The sequence below is a fragment of the Halichoeres trimaculatus genome, unplaced genomic scaffold (genome assembly GCF_033239565.1).
Source record: "Halichoeres trimaculatus isolate MK-OKI-2021-1 unplaced genomic scaffold, fHalTri1.1 fHalTri1_scaffold_15, whole genome shotgun sequence".
NCBI lineage: Eukaryota > Metazoa > Chordata > Actinopteri > Labriformes > Labridae > Halichoeres > Halichoeres trimaculatus.
Window position 1 is genome coordinate 23,898,974 of NW_027437193.1, and position 21,439 is coordinate 23,920,412.

The 21,439-nt window shown below is 41.2% G+C and overlaps 1 protein-coding gene across 3 annotated transcripts in view; it reads right to left on the reverse strand.

Annotated features, from left to right (window-relative positions):
• pik3r2 (phosphoinositide-3-kinase, regulatory subunit 2 (beta)) overlaps nucleotides 1-21,439 on the reverse strand; it is a 49,623-nt gene that overhangs the window by 11,246 nt on the left and 16,938 nt on the right. For all 3 annotated transcript variants that reach the window (XM_074689572.1, XM_074689574.1, XM_074689575.1), the window contains exons 3-11: nucleotides 10,020-10,112; nucleotides 6,594-6,671; nucleotides 6,333-6,491; nucleotides 5,317-5,527; nucleotides 4,410-4,495; nucleotides 4,095-4,197; nucleotides 3,325-3,423; nucleotides 2,944-3,124; nucleotides 2,657-2,776 (exon numbers count right to left, since the gene is read on the reverse strand). In XM_074689572.1, coding sequence (XP_074545673.1) covers nucleotides 2,657-2,776; nucleotides 2,944-3,124; nucleotides 3,325-3,423; nucleotides 4,095-4,197; nucleotides 4,410-4,495; nucleotides 5,317-5,527; nucleotides 6,333-6,491; nucleotides 6,594-6,671; nucleotides 10,020-10,112 — 1,130 coding nt within the window. The remainder of the gene's footprint in view (nucleotides 1-2,656; nucleotides 2,777-2,943; nucleotides 3,125-3,324; nucleotides 3,424-4,094; nucleotides 4,198-4,409; nucleotides 4,496-5,316; nucleotides 5,528-6,332; nucleotides 6,492-6,593; nucleotides 6,672-10,019; nucleotides 10,113-21,439) is intronic.

A 21,439-nucleotide genomic window follows, 5' to 3' on the forward strand; every position in this document is an offset into this window, starting at 1 on the left:
TTACATAATTGGGCTGGAGCAAACAGTTGATTTTCTGCAGATTTTCAAAAAGGACGTGTGAATAAACGAGATGTGGATGGCAGTCCCCCCAAAATCACTCTGTATTTCATGTATTGAGAGCCAAGGGGCTGAAAATGATTCAAGATCTTTATCCATCCAAATCCAACACACTAATGTGTTTCAGGAGTTGCAATGTAGATTTAATATAGATAAAACTAAATCTAAATAAGATAGAAAATATAAATAAAACACCTTCAAACTGCTCTGCCTATTAATAACATATTTCCCTGTGTCACCACTGTGTTGTATTAAAAAAAAATCACTTTTCAACCTTAGCTGCTATTTGCACATTCATGACTTCAGTCAACATATTTAAGTTAAGTTAATCTTGTATTTGATTCCTCTTTTAAACCTAGAAGGGATGATAATTTATAGCTGGTGTAAATACCTCTCACAACCTTTCTTGTTTTTATCTTGTTGTAACTAGAGTGCTTACGTATATATTTTATTTAATTCTTACTATTTCTTGTATTTTTCTACTTACTCCATCAATTGCTGCTGTCAACACAACAATTTCCTAGTTTGGGATCAATGAAGTAATTCTATTATATTCTATTCCATTCTATAAAAAAATAGGTTTTTAAATATCTTTAACTTAGAAGCTTTATATATATAAAAAAAACAGAATAATGTTCTGACAAAACCTACTCAGTCAACTTTAGAAGAAATAATGACAAAAGATAGACGGAAAAAATGTTTTGATACCGCACATCTATAAAGTCATGTTATCTAAAATGTCAGAAGATTCATACAGTAGACTTAAAGCCTGGAACTAAGATCTTGTGCTAGTGTCGACGGAGGAGGACTGGAGAGATGCATGTAACATGGCACAAACCAGGTCTATTAAAACACGTCTCTGATTAATCCAGTTCAAATGGTCAATGAGATTGTATGTAACAGAGGTGTCAAAAGTATTTACATTCATTACTCGAGCAGTAGTATAGATACTGGAGTTTAAAAAGACTTTTGTAGAAGTTGAAGTATCATCACCAGCTTTTTACTTCAGTAGAAGTGTAAAAGTACTGGTTTCAAAACTACTTAAAGTATAAAAGTAAAAGTAACTTTAAAGGGGGGCATTAAGGTCAAAAGCTTAGGCTGTGCCACAGGAGCCTATAGTTCATATAGTTCATTCCCCTCCTGAGTCTCTGCCACGGACATCTTCAAACTACGCTACATACGTCTGTTATGTCCTTGCTGAAGTGTGGCGTGATTTGTGTCATGTGCAGGTGTGATGGATCCTGTACAAAAGGTGTTGTAATGGTTTTATGTTTATACATCTCATCCATCCACAATCAAATGGACTCTTTCCAGATGACACAATGTCAGCGATTTTAAGACAGGATTTTACAGCGAGGCTGTTTTTAAGAGTAGAAAGTACAGATATATGGTTGAAAATGTAAGGAGTAGAAGTAAAAAGTCAGCTAAAAATAATAACTTGAGTAAAGTATAGATACCCAAAATTTTTACTGTTGTAAAAAAACGAAGTATTTTTACTTAGTAACTTGACACCTCTGGTGTGTAACACCAGTAAATCTCAAAAGGTACAAAGAAATTTTCCTGATGCCCAAAATGTGCTGAATATGGAAGAACACTGGTTCATTGTTTGTGGAATTGTAGAAAAATTGTATAGTTCTGGGACAGAATAAGAGGTGAAACTGAAAAAACAGTGTCTAAGAAATTTGTATTGAACCCAAGACTGTTCCTGTTTGGCTTATACCCAGAGAAACCTACATACATAAAAGCTGAAAGAATGTTTATAGATATAAATCTGTACAATTCTTTATGTTGGAAAAACTAAGTCAATGGAGGCAACAGCTGTTGTCTATGTTCCCAATGGAAAGGGTTTCTCATGTACTGAAGGGCAGACAAAACATTTTTGAGAGTGTCTGAGAGTCTTTTATGTTATATATCAAAGATCATGGGGTATTCAATTAGATAAGTTTTGTAGTACAACAGTGCTAAAGGCTGCTATGTTTTTGTAATTTTTTCTGTGAAAGGGAACTGTGGTGTATTATGAATATGTGTTTAATGTTATGTCTTATCCAAAAAAAAAAAAGAACTTTGAAAAAAAAATAAAACAGTAAAAACTTACTGACTGTTGTTTTAGATGTGTATGTGTTCATACTGGTGGTGCAACATCTCTAGTTTTTGCCTGAGAGTGCCGGTGTGCATAAGTTTGGTGTGTGTGCTTTAGGGCTGGGTGATTATGGTAAAAATAAGAATCCCGATTATTTTCAGTGATATTGAAATCACAATTAATATACACAATTATTCATTTATTCAAAAACTTCAGTACTGATTTAAACACATCTTTAAAGAACCAGCAAGTGGCACATACAGTATTATTGATACACATAAGTCACACAGACTCGCTGTGGCTGCACATGGAACACAGAAGAGCTATGAAGCACAGGAACTTGCATACAATTACACTGTGTGGCATATTAATTGTTTTTCTTCGATTATATTGTTTTTATGATTGTCAGATGGCAAAATTGAAATCACGATCCGATTAAAATCCGATTAAAATCCGATTAATTGTCCAGCCCTAGTGTGCGTGTGTGTGTTTTTGTGTGTGTTTGTGGTAACCTCATACCTGCGAAGTGCGTGTGTACTCCTCATACAGAGAGTCGTACTCGCGGCTTTTGTCCTGGAACTGCTCGTGATAAACCTTCAGCTGCTCCCCCACCTCCTCTATAGTGTTCTCCTTCACCAGCTGAGACACGAGAAAATCAAAGGAGGGAAAATTCATAAACCAGGTCATGAAAAATGTTGTAAAGTGAACAATTTTGGCTCAGTTAGATGACATCAAAGAAAATAACATGGATGTGACAAATGGAAAAAACAATCAACAAATCAGAGATGATCTGCAGTCTGGCTCACCTGCTGGTATTTGGAGACCGGGAACAGGAGCTTGGTGTCCAGTTTGGCATTATACTGTGCCAGAGACTCGTGGCGGTAATGGTTGATGAGCTCCACTACCGTCAGGAAGGTGAGAGGCTCAGAGAAGCCGTACCGGCCCTCTCTGTGGTAGATTTTTATTAGCTTGTTGTTCCCCCCTTTCCTGCAGGGGGAGACAAACAAAAGAGAAAATAAGGTGAAGAGCTGCACGGCCGTGCATGCTGACTGTACCGTCAACTTCAGCAGAGCTTAAACCAAGTGGCTGTCAGATTATTTTATTCTCCAGATTTATTTGAGATTAAGTCTGGTGCTCGACAGAAAGTCCTGCATATGATCAGAGGATGACTGGACATGTTACTTTACCTGAGAGTGAGCGTGTACTCGCCCTCCAGTTTACTTGAAGCATCTCGAACCAGAAAGGTGCCGTCAGGAGTGTCTCGCAGCTTCTCATTCACCTCCTCCCTGCAAGATCCAGGACTCATAATGTTAACTTGTTAAACATGGACAGTGATCACCTGCAGTTTCACAGATATAAAACATCTTTCTATTGTTTCATGATCAAGCAGCAATCGCCGGTCTAAGAATATGAGACAACGTGGAAGTGCTAAAATCTGCTGTTTCTGGAGTGTCCACTTGAGGAAATACACACCAAGCCAAAAAAAGCCGTTTTCAAAGAAGAAATTAACCTTTTTACAGCCTGGTTCAAGAAATGTCTCTTGTCTGAGTCGATAATTTTACTACGGGCACACACTGAAGAGGGGGTGATTTTTTTCTAACTCAGCCGTTCAGAGGATATTAAGATCATGAGCTCGCCCAATCAGAGGCACAGCTCAGAGTCACGTGACCGACAGGCGCCCTATAGCTGTAGGCGAAGCCCTTGCCACAATCAATATGGCCGCTATAACCGATGTGTTTCATTCATCGTTTCAGAAACAGACCCGTGACTTTGGCGAGACTACGTCCATGTTTTATACAGCCTATGTTCCTAATTAAACCGTGGTTTGGGAATTTGCTTGTAGGTATGTTTGATCGGTAAGGCACAAAATAATCCTGGTCTACTATAACTGCTGAACAAAGTAAGTCGACAAACAGAGGAAATTTAGACATCATCAAAGGTAACATTCATGTTTTACCTGGAGATTTCTCCCCAGTACCACTCAGCGTCCGTCAGCAGGCCACTCGTGTCCGTCATGGCCGATGGTGCCATTTTTGACTTGACTGGCTTTGCTGGAAGAACTGGAGGTAAACACATAAACACACATCAGATTACCAGAGAAACCTTTTCAGACCAGCATCATGGCCACTCTGACACAATAACTGCATGGATGCTTCCTAAAACTGTACATCCCTCTGAGAAGAGTGGTGCATAATTACCTTGTACCCCTTAGATTGCAAACAAAGTTTTTCACTGCATGTGAGCATAAATGACTTGAGGACAAACAGGATACCTGGAGGAGTGAGGTCTTGCTCTGCTGTCCTCTCTATCAGCAGCCTCTCCACCACAAGAGCTGGCAACTCATCATCTACTGACAACCTGTGAAACAACCAATGAACGGATAAACAATGAACAAACCACAATCTGAAACATTTTCTAAATTTCAGCTCACACTTTAAATTTGATAAAGTTAACAGAGAAAATTAGATGTAATTCTCCTCATTTCATTATAAAGCTTAGCATCATCCTTTAATCAAAAAATGTTTTTACATTTCATTGATTCACAGCTCTCTTCATCCAGTAGTAAATTCCAGATTAGTCCAGAAGAAACACATCAATTGATGGAAGCATTATTGGAAATAAAGGTCTGAATAAAGGGCATTAAAAAAATACTATACACTAATAAGACCACTGTTCATTCAAGAGTTAATTTGTTTTTAGTTCTGAACAATCTGGTGTCTAGGGCTGGAATGATTTGCTATTCTCATCTTTTGATTCTATTACGACGTTTGGGGTGCCAATTCGATTGAAAGTCTGATTCTTCGATATTTACCATTTTTGCGATTTTGACTTCGCATTTTTATCACCAGACCATGTGAAATTGTTAAATGATGATTAAAATGTCTACAGACTATAACAGGAGCAATATTTTCCCATATGCACGTCTCACGAGTCAGAGAGAAACATTTCACCCTCTGCTGGAGAAAAGTGGAAACTTTTTACCAGGCTAGTTTATAAACAAAGACTGAAATGAAGACTTTGAATTTGATTTTTTCTCCCACCCCCTACTGGTGTCAGCACCAAAGGTACAGGTTCGTAATACTCATCCGTAGCTCTGCCAAGCTTTAAATAATGTGACATAACAACATGTTTGATTACGTCTGTTTGTCTGAGTGAAAAATGAATCATCTAAAATGTACCAAGGAGTGGAGGGACCAGTCCGCATCAGCAGTGGTCCAAAGATCTTTCCCAGCGTGTGTGTGTCCAGCCCGTTGCTGGCCTGTGCCTGAGTGACCTTGGACAGGTGTGTGAGGAGGTACTGCAGGGTGAGACAGTGATGGAGGGGGATGGTGGTGGAGCTCTCCAGGACCAGGCTGACATCTCTGTCGTGGCTCCCAGCAACTGCACCATCTACAAGAAATCAAGGAGGAAAAATTCTTAAAGAGATGTTTGTCCAAAAAAAGATGGACGTGGTCAACGTATGTTGCTGTAAACAGGTCCCGTGTCTTGTTGAAGTGAAATCATGGTGTCCTCAGCGCAGAGGAAAATCAGCATTTCTAGGATTCCTCAGTGAGCTCATCCTCTCCTGACACTCTCCTCTGTTTCCTCCACGCTGACATGTGACTGACCTCCTTCAGCAGCCTATAAAGCTAACCCTGAGCCTCATGCACTTCTTTTGAGTTCCAGTTATTGAGTTATGAGAGGATTCCTTCAATCCACTGAAATAACTACAGCAGCACTCGCTGCATTTGAGAGCACAGTCACACTGGCCATTCAAACTGTGAGGTACTCAAGTCCCATTCCCCCGCTGGGGGGTACGGCCAGTGGTCACACAACGCCAATATGAACCAGACTTAAGGCACACGCCTACGTCATTGAGACATGACGCACAAGCTCATCAGAGTCAGCACAATGAGACACAGAGAGCACTGCTACAACTTTAGAGACTTTTTGGTTTATGTGAAGTCGTTTTGGTCCAACAGTCACTACTGTTCAAAATGACTGTCGATCATGTTGAACGTTTGCCAGTGTGACCACGTCCTTAGGCTCCAGTAATTCCCCTTCCTAAATCTCCAGTTTTAATCCAGAGCCTACAATGTAAAGTGGTTTATAATCTAAATTATGTCTTACAACAGTATCACTGCAGCACGCTGTGACAGTGATGCAGCGTGGAGGCACAGCCTGGAAGACCGCTGCGTGGGCTGGAGAGACGTACCTGTTGACTGCTGTAGGAGCTGCTGCTGCTGCTGCAGGGTGACGGCAGTTTTCAGGTGGGGGTAGATACAGGCAGGAATGACAGGTGAGGGGAGGTCTCTCAGGTAACGAAGAACACACTCAGACAGTTCAGCCACATCTTTCTGACCCATTTCACACTCTGCAGCACAAAGACAGAGTCACAATGAGGAAAAGAAAACTTTCACAGCTTCATCAGAAAAACACAAAGACACCAAAATCAATGTAATATGGCTTTACTCACCTGAGCTCAGACTGTACACTGGGCTTTCTGCACCTGACGTATCCAAAGTTGATCTGTACAATGTAACGCAGTCCAGACCTGAGAAAAAACAAAAACAGTTGCATTAATGTTAAAATAATCACACAGACAGAAAACATAGATATGTATGTAAACAGGAAACAGTTAAGAAGAGTGGAACAGATAAATCTTCCTAAAACAGAGCAGCCAGTGGCTCATTCCTCTGCAGGGGATGAAATGAGCTAGAGCGAAGCTAAAACTGTTTTGTTTCAGGGTGGATAACGTCTGTGTGCAAGAAACAACTTGAGCTCAACAAAGCACACAGTGATATAACACTTTTTGAATTACAGAGGGAAAAAATGCGTCTCAGCTGTGCTGTCTCAATCTGACCCCAGAGAGAAGCTGATCGATCATTCAGGGGGTGTTGGCTCATAGATCTCGTTGTATGAATGCCAGTTTAAAAGAGCAGAGTTGATTCAACTTCCCTCTTTAACTGAGGCATTTTCAGTTTAGTTTCTGCATTGTTTAACATGTTTCTTTTAAACCTGAAACCAACCTGTCCCTGCTCAGATGAAGCAGATACAGTGAAAAACTTCCAGGTTTTATATTTTGTGGTCCACCCACAAACATGAGCTGTGACCTTGCTCATGAGAGCACTTTATAAAAGAGAAGATTCAACACATCCTGTGAAAATGCGCCTGAAGAAAACGTCTGAACTCTGGCTGCATTTTTCATTCAGATCCTTGGCATTGAAAGCGTTTAGCAGCACCAGGTCCAGACAGCTTCTGCATCTAGGAGGCGATTCCTCGAGACCCGCCAGTCTCTCGGATAGTTGTGAAAACCTCACTGTGCAGTCAAAGTGTGTGTGTGTGTATGTGTGTGTGCATTCAGCAGCAGAGAGGAATTCAATTTACTTTTGTATTCATATGAGTTACATTCAGAGACAGACCGTCTGTCGCCCTGCAAGCAAATATCAATATTCAAATATTTTTCAGTGCCAACAGAAGAGCAATCTCCATCATCTTCTAATAAAACAATGTTCCTCTTTAATATTGTGTCAGAAGCAGATATGCTAAAAACATTGGTTGAGTGAAGTCAGCAGCTAGGTTTGCTTACAGAGCCATGCAGGATTACTAAACAAATAAACAAATATCTGATCCCAGTTGCAAAAAAATGCAGATGTGCAAAAAAAATCTATTTATCAATCACCACTGGTTTCAACTCCTTTTTGAGTAAAAAAAGAAAAAATAAGTTTGTCTGAGACTCTGGCCTGCAGATGACACACCAACAGATTGTCGTGTGTGTGTGTGTGTGTGTGTGTGTGTGTGTGTGTGTGTGTGTGTGTGTGTGTGTGTGTGTGTGTGTGTGTGTGTGTGTGTGTGTGTGTGTGTGTGTGTGTGTGTGTGTGTGTGTGTGTGTGTCAGGGATGAAACTGTTTATGAAAAAAAACTCAACTGTTCAGTTTTTCTCATTCGATCCCTTTGGTTCGTGTTTTTCTTTTTTCTTCATTTTACAGCTCAGTTTGAAGCGAGCATGTAGCTCCGATCATACACAGACACAACACGAGGTGAGGGATACAGTGGAACAGTTGTGTGGAGGCGAGTTTGCTGTTGAGTCGTTCTGCTGTCTGGGAGCGCTTTAGATTCAGTGTGAGCTCTGATGACAGCAGTAAGAAAGAAAGTGGAGGATATAACCGAAACTGAGTGTTGCCAACTCAGAGACTTTGTCCCTACATGTGATGACTTTTCAGACCCCTCTGGTGAGGGTTTTTTTTAAAGGCGACAATCATTGCGACTTTTCTGGAGTTTAGAGTCTGACGTTGATGCGCGTTCTGATCACCTCAATGAGCAGCGTGTGCCATCGTTAGCCCCTGTCCTATCCAAAACACAGAGACAGTCCTCACTCGCAGCAGATGAAACCACGCAAGTGTGTGTCTCATTATGATCACTTCTGCTGGTCCCCCGCCCAGATAAAGGAGGACAGTTGATATTTAGTCATTAAAAAAACAAGAATGAACAGAAGAAAGTTAATTTATAGTTCTAAACATATTTATGATGTTGTGTTTTACCTGCTTTCTGTCTCTTTCCCATTATTTCTCTCTCCTACAGAGTCCATGACAATTACATGCAAGTGGATCATTATCCAAATTAGACAGTGGCGTCATTTAGTGACTTTTAGTGACTTCTGGGACAGACGATAGGGACTTTCCCTACTGAGGAGTTGGCATGTTGGAACTAACAATGTTTCACTCAGCTTTAATGATGTTTCAAATGACAAACAGCCTCATTCTTTCAGGTTTTTCCTGACTATACATGAGATAATTGACTAAAAATAACGTGTTACTAGTGGATTATTAGGGTTTATGGTAAAAATAAAGGTGAACGAACCGAACCAAAACAAGTGACTACAAAACTAGGGATGCACAATATTAGATTTTTGCTGATATCCGATATGCAGATATATCAAAACCCCTTTTGACCAATACCAAAACCGATACCGATAATGATAATCACACGTTTGTTTGTTTTTTTCACTGTAAAGAAAGCTAAGTCTATCCTGTACTGGAATTTATATGTTACTCTTATTGTGACGGTCTTATTTGTTTAAGAAACACACACAAAACAAGACAAAAAACATTTGATTTTACCATAAATAAGAAATGTATTATTTTTTCAAACTCAAGACATTCAGTATTGAAATACAGAAAAATAATTTCTTTAGATCACATGAACTTTAAATGTACAATGCATTTTTTAAACATAACCAAGTTGCATTTGATTATTTTAGAGCTACTGTAACAACCTGGTGACAGACACAGAGCTCTGCAGTGCAAATAAATGAAGTGCTACATTTTATTTAGGGAGCTTATTTTTCAGATGGAAAATAATAATAATCCTAACTGAATAGCACCTTATCGGCAGAAATTTTCATATCTGCAGATGCCGCTAAACGTGTTTTTAAGCTTTTATCAGCTGATACCGATATTGTGCCAATAATATCGTGCATCCCTATACAAAACTGTGGATTTGTGAACAGTTCCATCCCTAGTGTGTGTGTGTGTGTGTGTGTGTGTGTGTGTGTGTGTGTGTGTGTGTGTTGCTTGTGAGAGAAAGAAAGCTTCAAACAGACATAAACATAGTTTGACTAAAACCTACCGTACCAAAACTCTCAGACTGTTAGAAAAAAAGTTTCTGAACACCTCGTCACTCTGACCCTGTGAGTGTGCAGGAACTTGTGTGAGACGGCCTGAAAGGATCCACATGTCTATACGTCCACACTTGTGCAAACGCTGGCATGAGAGCAAGAGGCAAATGGCGGGAGGGAGACAGTAGCACACAGACAGAAAGACTGGCAGGCGAGACGGACAACAGATGAAAGTGCTGGCCAGTGGATGTGTGTGTGTGTGTGTGTGTGTGTGTGTGTGTGTACCTCTCTTCTCAATGGCTTGGATCAGGCTGACGAGGGCTGGGGGAGCCGTCTCTGGCGGTGTGAACTGCTCGCTCAGGTCAGGCAGAGAAACAGCTGAAACAACAACACAAATCACTGTTACACTTCTGGCACAAAGCCTCTGAAAGGCCACAGGGGGGCCGCAGCACCAACAAGGGCACAGTTAACTAGGAGCGGTTTGAGATATGGAGCGTGTATAATGTTCTGAGTGTATATAAAACTCCTGAGGAAAACTATAAAATGCATTAAGGTGGATTTTCGCAAGGAGCACACCTGCTTTTACACAGCAGCAGTTTGTCCTCTGTGTTTGATTTCTCTGAGAAGTTTTTCAGAGAGTATAAAAAAGACTGAACCTAAAGCTGGAGGTGAACGTCCCTGTACTGGTTTGTGTTTTAAGATAAAATATATGAAAACAGCAAAACAATTTGGTAAAAGTGCAAAGAATGAAAGAGGCTTTATTTAGAGGAGTGGAATAAAGAGACCCTCCCCCAGAAAGAAACACAGAGTGCTGATGGTGAGCAAAAACTTTATCTACTTTACAACTCCCCAGAGACTAAATCAAACATCTTTTCAGTCCCAGTGAAAGAGACAGGGAGAAAGCGAGAAGGGAAAAAAAGAGAGATCCCATTTCCCTCCTCCCTCCCCTCCCTCTTTTTCACCCTTTTCTTTTCTCCCCTGTCGCTTTCTCTCCTCCCCTCCACTCTGCTCCGTCCTGCTCGGTGTTTCTCCTTAGCTCTTTGCGTGAGTGGAGCACAATAAAGGATTTAATCAAAACTCCTGAACAAGCAAAAGCCCCGTGGCAGTGTGCCAGGCCCGGCTCGGCCCGGACAGGCAGCGCCTCCTATTCGGCCCCAAAGCGGGCCTGGGAGCCATGGGGGAGGGGAGGAGGAGGGGGGGGGGGTGGCAGGGAGGGCCTGGCCTGGCCGGGGGCTTGGCAGTAGGCTCCTGTTCCTGGCACAGCTCGGCTAAACCGCTGCTGATTATTAATTTGGGGAGTTCAGACAAGAAACGCCGCGTCAGCACATTCCCTTCCCCTCGCTCTCCCTTTACCTCAGTCTTGCTCTTAGTCTCTCACCCCTCTCCTCTCTCTGTCCTGTACTATCTTGAATTCTTGCTCCTTTTTTCTTTGACATTTCTTCGTTTTAACTTCAGTCTCTCTCCATCTCTGTGTCTCCTGGCCTGCCAGTTAACATGGAAACTTTGCCGAGTGCATAGACAGGGCTCTGGCTCTTCTTCATCCCTGTTGGCCATTTTGGCTGGCAGGCCCCTCCCCCATCTCCTCTCATCACAGACTCCCTCTTCAGTGTGCAGTACGACACATGTCGACCTTAAAACCAGAATAATTCATTCTCATAAGGCAGGGGTAGGCAACCTCTTCCTCAACTCGAGCCACTTTAAAATACACTCATGCCCAAAGAGCCAAAACTTATTTCTTTCATAAAATCCACAGTCGATAGAAAAGTCTGCTTTAATGCTTTTCCATGCTTAGCTAGGCAGTGACAAACCGTCTAACTTCCTTCCATTGCCTGATTTTTAACAATACAGAAAGTTTTGAATGTGTTACTCTGTTTTGCAAACTTTGCTAACACTGTTTCCATGATTGGTCAGAAAAAGACTCTGCCCACTTGATGTCCTACATACCACACTTTTGCAGCAAAGGATGGATATTGCTCGATCTCTGGCCATCTCTAGCATTAAATCCATACTCCCATACAAACTTTGTTTATTTGCCTTGATAACACCACCAAATCGATGCAATTGCAAGCTAGCAGACTGCAGTGATACACTTGCAGGACACATTAAGGCACTTGTACAATCATGATTTAAATTTATTATTCAACGTTCAATTTTTAATTTTTTAATGTATGGACATGTATAGTGTGCTCAATTTCTTGTAAAGTGTTAAAACAACACAAAACTTTTATTTTTTATCTTATTTATTTATCTTGTCCTCTGCCTCATAGTAATTAATTTCTGCATGCCAACATGATGTCATCACGTGCTATGGCACCTGTGTCGCGTGTTGCCCACCCCTGTTATAACTTCTGAAGTTGTTACCGTGACCAATGTCTTATCTTGCTTCTCAAGTTTAAAAAACTATGGACTGAGTTTTATCAAAGTATTTAAGAGAAACTTCAGGACATGTTGCTCCAGGTTACATGAAACAAATGCTGGATCTTTCAATTTATTTGAATCGTTTGGGGAGATAAAGGTTAAATACATTTGAAGCACAAAGTGTCGCGCCATCTGAGTTATCAAAACTAAGATGTGGCTTGTAACAGGATCAAGCAGAATTTAGGAACGTGTTAATTAACAATAAGTTTGTCAGGGGGCTGCATGGTGGTGCAACGGTTAGCGCTGTAGCCTCAAAGCAAGAGGGTCACTAGTTTGATTCCTAGCTTAGCCAGTGGGCCTTTCTGTGTGGAGTTTGCATGCTCTCCCCATGCAAGGTTCTTTCTGGGTTCTCCGGCTTCCTCCCACAGTCCATAAACATGCTCATCAGTTTAATTGGTCACTCTAAATTGCCCATAGGTGTGAGTGTGTGCATGAAAGGCTGTCTGTGTGTCAGCTCTGTGATTGACTGGCGACCAGTCCAGGGTGTACCCCGCCTCTCGCCCAATGACAGCTGGGATAGGCTCCAGCCACCCGCGACCCTGAACAGGATAAGCAGTTCAGAAAATGAATGAATGAATGAAGTTTGTCAGGATAAAATTCTGTCTATAGTTACTTCAAATGTAAAGCTACACGTCTGTGTCGGCTTGTTTTGGTTCAGGACTTCACGTATGGTTGAGAGACATGCTCAAGTGATTGAGCAACAACACTCAGATACTGAGCACAACCACACACCACGGAAACGACATGCTCAGCCCGTCATGCCAGCCACAGAAAAAAACAAAGAGTAAGAGCCTGAAGATCGTACGCTAAATAAAACGACTGACAAAGACAGGAGGATAAGACAAATGCACCGACTCTAGTTCAGAAGTGGTCGTGTCCATTTCTGGCAAACTTGTTGAAACATTTGAAAGCGCTTCAGAGGAGCATGAATATCACTGCACCACAGTGAAAACAATGCTCATTCTTCTCATTCTGCACCAGCCACATTATTAACTAATAGAAGTGATGTTTCATTAACAGGTTTTACATCAAATGTTTCTGATCTCCTGATGCCGATTGGCTTTCAATACCCAGAATAAGAAATATAAAATCAACCCCCACTTTAAACCAGCTGCATGGTGGGTCTATTTTGATCCTTGTATTAACTTTGTGTGCGATCATGCTGCACAAAATTTGCTTTGATTTTGGCCTGAACACACCAAAACAAGGTTTTGTGGTTCCATAACAATGTCATGCAATTTCCAGTATGGAAAATAAACACGAGAATTATGTCAAAGCCAGTAAACACCGAATTTGAAAGGCTGGATTGTCACAAATACAGCTGAGGCAAAATGAAAATCATGTTGTTTTTTCAAACACGTTGTTTTCATCATTCAGTTAAAGACAGCAAAAGCCAACTCTTGTGGAGATCATGTACAGATGTGTTTAGGCAGGTTGCACGCAATAAAGCCGAGAAATCAAATAAAACAGGGAAATAAGTACAAATTTGGGCTATAAACCCTCAAACTGAACATATTCCAACAGTTTGGAGAGGGAGGAGGAAGGAAAAATGGTCTGCCATATTTTCCCCAAGAGGAAGGAACTTTCTCTCTCCTTCATGGAAACAAACATAAACACTCTATTTATTCCTGTGCACTCCAGAGAGAGAAAGAAAATCAAACTTTGACTTTGTGCAAATAAGTTTTTTATTCTTCTTTTTTTCAGTAAAAGCAGCTGCAGCCCTATAGTTAGAAAAAATGCTAATAGAGAGAAAGAAAGCAACTTGTTAGTCAATTAGAAGCCATTCGTTGTCAGACGGCGCTCTAGGAGACGGGCATATGACTGGACATGTCCTGGGATGGAGCTAATGGGAAAGAGAGAAAAAGAGCAGGACAGAGAGTGCTGCAGATTGGAACATTTTCATTTTAACAAACAAGTCCTCATGGTGCATTTGAGACTCTTTCATTTTTGTTCAAACAGTAATTCAACATACAAGATCATTTCATTACAGATAGGATCTCGTATATATACACTAACTGGCCACTTGATTAGCTTCGCCTTGCTAGTACCAGGTTGGACCCCCTTTTGCCTTCAGAGCTGCCTTAATCCTTGGTGGCATAGATTCAACAAGGTACTGGAAACATTCCTCACAGAGTTTGGTCCATATTAACATGATAACATCACACAGTTGCTGCAGATTTGTCGGCTGAACATCCATGATGAGAATCTCCCGTTCCACCACATCCCAAAGGTGCTCTATTGGATTGAGATCTGGGGACTGTGGAGGACATTTGAGTACAGGGAACTCATCGTCATGTTGAAGAAACCAGTCTGAGATGATTCCAGCTTTATGACATGGAGCGTTATCCTGCTGGAAGTAGCCATCAGAAGATGGGTACACTGTGCTCATAAAGGGATGGACATGGTCAGCAACAATACTCAGGTAGGCTGTGGACTTTAAACCATGCTCAGTTGGTACTAAGGGGCCCAAAGTGAGCCAAGAAAATATCCCCCACACCATTACACCAGCAGCAGCAGCCTGAAGCGTTGATACAAGGCAGGATGGATCCATGCTTTCATGTTGTTGACGCCAAATTCTGACCCTACCATCTGAATGTGGAGCAGAAATCCAGACTCATCAGACCAGGCAACGTTTTTCCAATCTTCTATTGTCCAGTTTTGGTGTTGCTGTGTGAATTGTAGCCTCAGTTTCCTGCTCTTAGCTGACAGGAGGGTCACTCGATGTGGTCTTCTGCTGCTGTAGCCCATCTGCCTCAAGGTTGGACGTGTTGTGAGTTCAGAGATGCTCTTCTGCAGACCTCGGTTGTAACCAGTGGTTATTTGAGTTACTGTTGTCTTTCTATCAGCTCCAACCAGTCTGTCCATTCTCCTCTGACCTCTGGCATCAACAAGGCATTTTGTCCCACAGAACTGCTGCTCACTGGATATTTTCTCTTTTTGGACCATTCTCTGTAAACCCTAGAGATGGTTGTGGGTTAAAATCCCAGTAGATCAGCAGTTTCTGAAATACTCAGACCAGCTCGTCTGGCACCATCAACCATGCCATGTTAAAAGTCTCTTAAATCACCTTTCTTCCCAGTTCTGATGCTCAGTTTGAACTGCAGATCATCTTGACCATGTCTACATGCCTAAATGCATTGAGTTGCTGCCATGTGATTTGCTGATTAGAAATTTGCGTAAGGTGTGCCTTATAAAGTGGCCGATGAGTGTATTTTCTAAAGATGCACCTATGCATCAGGTGATCACCCGTCAGTGTCTGCCCTGTTCACAGTGCGTTGATGGTCGTAGCTCATGTATATCTCCAGAGTCCCAACAATCTAACACTGGGGAGTTAGTAAACTGTTGATTGGGCATAAGAAGTCAGATGTTGCACAGAAACTAGGGTGACGCCTGAGTAAAAAATGCAGTACACACAAACATGGTGTGTTCTTATTGTCAAACAAAATGTTGGCAGAGGGGTATTATTACTATACACTGTTTAGTATATGGATGAAGTCTTCATGACGTCACCGTCTGTTTCTGAAACAGAGTCTGTTTTCTAAATCACATACTTCACTAGCAGTGCCTACTACTTTGGCTGAATTTCAGTATGTAGTAGGTGGTATGCAAAAACTTGCAAAATTTGCAGTAAGCCAAAAATCCCTTGATGTCCTGATCCCGGAAAATTTCTCAGTATGCAACGGACCAATCTACCTGGCATAATGTTTCCCACAATGCACAGCGCTAACACTGTTTGGTTATCCGGGTGGTAGGTTTTGGGGAATTTCAGCAAACTGCTGGAATGAGTTGACATTATAGCTACGATACAACAACACTAACGTTAGACGGTCCATAAACTAGAAGTGAAGTGATGAGAAAGAAACACCAGTAAATCTTGTCACTTCCAGTTGGAAAAGGTGCCTTTTGATTCTTCTACTACTAGTTCATTTTTTTCAAATCATACATGGATCATATGGAAGTGGTTTTTCCACCAGCTGTAAAAATAAAATCCAGATTTATTTCCAGTAAATGATGTAACTTTTGGTGTAAGTTTGGAAATAAAGAACGATGATTCTGCTATGATATGACTAACAGAATAACTAAATGCCGAAATTCAACCATAAATTGTTTTGTACATTTATAATAAAGGCAAAAAAAACATCAGCTGTTGCTCTGCCTTCCGAGACTGGAAACCAGAGTAGTATACTACAAAACAGATCAAATATGATGATTCTGCTGTGATATGATTAACAAAATAACTAAAATGTTGAAGTCTACCCATTTGTTTTGTACATCTTTAATAAGGTAAAAAAAAAAATCAGCTGTATAGTTCTGCTTTCCAAGCTGGAAACCAGAGTAGTATGCTACAAAACAGACCCAACAACACAGTCATACTACAGACTACAAGCAAGAGCAGTAGGCAGTGTGCAGTGCCTACTACATACTTCATTCCCATGTAATATGTGGGGGTTTGGAAAACAGCCAGCGTTTTGAATCAAAGGTGGGAGCCATGTTGGAAATGTGGCGGCTTTAACCCTCCACAATGACAGCTATAGGGCACCCACCTGTCAATCAGCTGAGCTCTGCCTCATTAGAAAAAAAAAAAAAAACCTTGTACAGTTTGTGTTGTTGGTCTTTTTTGGCCTGATGTGAATGTGGCTTCCAGTACTTCTGGTTCCAGCCTCAAGTGGACACTCCACAAACTGCAGATTTCAGCAATTAAGCATTGCCTCATGTTTTTAGACCACAGGTTGCCACTTGATTGTTGAACACAGAAAATGCCTGTTACATGCAGATGGTTTTAAACATCAAATCTCATCTGAAATCTCTTATGATGACCAGTCATTTCTCCACTGTGGAAGATGGCTGCTTTTGAAGCCTGATTAAGAACATGGACCAACACATGACCCCTGAAGTCGACTACACCATGACCACACATCATTTGAAAAACTGTTCAGAGTATAGAGAATAGAGAATCTAAACTGCACACTGTTGTGGGAGATCACGCCAGCCAGGGCCATGATGAACAGCAGTCTGGCTTCTTCTGGCTTCATGGTGTTCACTCTCCAGATGGTTTTTCCACGATCTTTGTCAGTGCTGTGTTCTTTTGCAGCATCTTGGATGTGATCAGAGTTGGCTAAAAAAACACAGTGAGACGATTCAAACATTCTCCTTGCATAATCTGGCCTGCAGGCCATCCGGTGGAACAGTACGTTTGACACAGTGGAAAGTGCTGTGGAAAAAACATGCACGATCTCAACATATGACCTCCGTCGCACCGGTGGGCATTAGTCAAAAACCTAATCACACTTCTTGCTACTTTACAACAACAACTGACATGAGAAGTCAGCGCAGTATTAAAATCATAATGTGGGCTCTGACCATACCAGGATGCCTTACTGGAGGCTGTGGACAAACACTTTGAACATGTAGGCCACTTTTCCACATCCCAATTTCCCCTGATCCAAGAAATCAGTGTCACTACTTCAATGAGGATGTTTAATGACTGGAAAAAAAACACAGATTGACAAGCAACTGAGATCTGCTGCTTCTGTTGATGATGAGATGCAAAGCAGACAGATTTTTTGATCCATAAGGCATTCCCTGCGCTCCCTTGTGCACTCAATGCACCAATAAAGGAGGTGAGCACACTGAATTTTCAATCCATGCATCACTTGTGTTTTATATTTCTCCATCAGCGTTGATCAAATCAACTCAGCAGGTAAATCTTGATGAAAAACAGTCATCCAACTCCTCCTGTCTCTGTCTGTTTGCACTGACTGGACAGCTAAGTTCAAAGGAGAGCTGCAGAAGTGATCTGGACGAAGCACAGCAATGTGCTAGAAAATGTTTGCTCTGTATCTTCAGTGGGCTTATGTAATGCTGTGCTGTAGCTGCTCTGCTGCATTCTCCTTTCAGGGCTCTGTGTCTAAACCAAAGCCTCTCCAAGTTCAGAGATACAGAGCGCTTATTCACAGGTTTCACTGCTCTGATTTAACCTCTGGAAATCCCTCACCTCAGGCAAAATTCTTTGGCTTTGTGAGTCTCTTGTCATAAACAAACACAAACTGTGATGTGAATTTCACTAGTTTCTTCAACTACAGATTGCTTGATCAGAATTACAGTTTTTTCCAAATTCAAACCATTTTAAGGCCAATATGAAAAAACTGATGACAATGTAATAAAACATATATGCACGGTTCCTTGTTCCAGTTTTACCTCCACTGTCAAGATTTAATCCCTTTCCTCTGCTCAGTCACATGACCAGCTGCACACAACTCCTGTGTGTGACATCATCAACAACTGCTGCAAAGAGAGGAGGGAAATTCACAAAAGTTTTGGAAACAACTCTTCATAAATGCCACAATTTTATCCAGATCTGAGTAAAAAATTGAAATGTGAAATTTGTAGGAAATTTTGTCAGGAATCCATCCATGCCATTTTTTTTAAGGTGGACGACTGTTTTACTTTGTAAACCAAGAACTTTTCCATTGCTAACGATGGTTGATGTAATGTTTTTATTGTGAATAATGTTCAAAAATATGTTGGGGAAAAAACTATGATATCACTAAATTCAAGTTAAGACAGTTCAACTAAGGTTTGTAAACTTCTAAAAGTAATCAAATAGAGTTCCATCAGGGAGGGGGAAATTCTGTTTTTGGCTGAGGTAAAAAACAGCTTTTTCTGTATTTAGGTCTGTCCTTAAAGTCCCCAAGAGAAATTTCAAAGTGATCTTTAAAAAAGTCTCACTTCTATTTATGCCTGATCGTAATCCACAACTTAAAATGAGATCATCACTGCCAAAACACATTATTTCTAAAGCCCTGTTTCCACTAAGCAGCCCGGTTAAGATCAGTACGGTTTGGTATGGCTAGGCCTGTCACGATAACAAATTTTGCTGGACGATAATTTTCCAAAATATTATTGCCGATTAACGATATTATTGTCAATATTATTTTGATTTTTTTCCATTTTTTCATTGATGTAATTATAATTAATAGGATAATAAAGCGAGTACACCATACCAAAAGCAAGAAACTTTAATTTCTTAAAAGTATTTAACTGTGATTAAAAGGTCAGGATCTTTTAAATAAAATAAATTAAACAAAAAATAATAAATTTAACAAACAAGAAAGAGAAAAAAATACAATGAAAATGAAATGGACTCTCTTTTAGAAAAAATACATGTCAATGAAAATAATTAATACTAATCAAAAACAATAAAACATAGACCCTGTCTCTAAAGAAAAAACGAAACTCCAAAAAACAAACTAAAAAATGTTTTAACGTTTCAGGCTTTCAACCGTATTGAAGGGCTGCATTTCTTTGGTAATGTATCTGTCTTTGAGCGCCCACCATTTGGCGCTTTCATTTCTATTTACTTTGCAGACCAAAAGCCTCAGTAAGAGCAGATTATCAAAGAACAAGGCTCCGCTACACCTCCCCTTCTTCTTCTTCGTCGCCACTATTTTCAAACAAATGTGACATTTTAGCTCGTTGGTGTTCATGAGCTCACACTCTGTTCATTCTGATAAAAAACAAAATATTCCCACACACAACCGTATCTTTCGTGCCATCACTCATATTAGCGTGTGTTTCCTCCTTAGGACGCTCGCTTCAGCTCTCTCCGTGTGTATGCGCGAGCAGCCCCATCGCAAAAGATGCCAAAGATCACATTTTTGACAGATGCTCACTCCGCTATAAATCTGCTAAATCCGCTATAGAACCTATGCACCCCGATGTTAGGAAAGATAGACGTAATGAGCCATCTTCTCATTCAGCCTCTTTGGTCGAAAGAGAGGAGGAAAACAAATGTGCATGCACGTGTCAGTTTATCGAGGCTGGCAAACTTACCGAGGACGTTTTTATTTATCGTTCGGTTAATTCATTTATTGATTATCGTGACAGGCCTAGGTACGGCTTGGTTAAGTCTGGTCCTATTTGCGTTTCCACAGCCAACCGTGCCCCCTCGTAGTCGGCAGCGTGTAAGCTGGATGCCAACATCAGTAACATAAAAGTGTGATGCCATAGCAGCACAACAGAATGTACCTCGCTAATAAATCCAGCGAAGAAGAAAAACCTGACACAGTGAACAAAGAGCAACGATGGGAGACATCCAACATTTTGTCTTCTTTGTGATTGACAGGTGGCTCTTTGTTACAAAGTGCAATCAAGCTTTGTTTCAGAGAAGGCTGTGTTGCCAGGAGAAATGCAGCCACTGTTGCACAGTAAGTGAGGATTCTTTCCACCAATCAACGGTCTGCAGTGTTGTAGCTCCACCTATCGAGATTTGGATTGGTTTAGTCTGGCACCCTTATGGAAGGGTCCCAAAAAGTGGTACGGCTCGTCTCGGTTATTTGGGGTTCTGTCCGGGATTAGTCAGTGAAAACGCTGTAAGATGCGTGCCGTGCCGAGGCGAACAGAACTGAACCGCTTGAAGGAAATGGGCTTAAATGCTTTTTCTCAGTTTCCCTGTCCAGGTCTCCCTGGACCAGGTTGATTTACATCATGTAGAAGTCCCTATGACATCACCACACAGGCTGACAAAGTCGTATACAGTATGCTGAAACGTATTTAATGGGTTAATTTTGTAGTAATGGCAGACATTGGAGCTGAACTTTCAATAAGAAAAAGACAGAAGAAGAGCAAAAAAGCTAAACAGGAGAGTGACAGAGCCAGGGCCAAACAAATTTGTCATAAAACCCACATGCAGCAGGTATAGTGCAGTGGGCATTCAGTTGCTTCAAACCAAACCTCGGGAAGAGTCATGTCGTCATGACAGTAGGTTCTAGTGCTCATGGGGAATGGAGTCTCTCCTAGAATAACACTAGCTTTTCTGAACAGTCCTTAAAACCCCTTTTAAGTAGAAATAAGCAGCATAAATGTGTCATCCCCATAGTGACTCTACGTTTTCCTGCATTACTCCATGACACACAATGAGTGATTTTTCAGGGTTTCCTCCTTTTCATACCCTGACCAAAGACCAGGATGAAACTGATCACCTTTATCAGTGTAACATCTTTAAATCATGCTGGTTCCTTGAACATGTGTTTCTAGTGCACAGTGGTGACAAGGCCAGTTGGTGTCTGGTTCACACAAGGAGTGCAACAGTGTGAATGCTGATGGTCAGGTTTCACAGCTACATGTCCCTGCTGTATCCAAACCATGCAGACAGGCCATGCATCATGACCGGGCTGCGCACTTTCCACTCCTCTGTCACAACATGCTTCAAAGCTACACGTGTTTCAGTGAGTGAGCCGCTGCAGCCGTGCAAAGACTCAGGTGACTGCTGCATGGGGATTTACAGG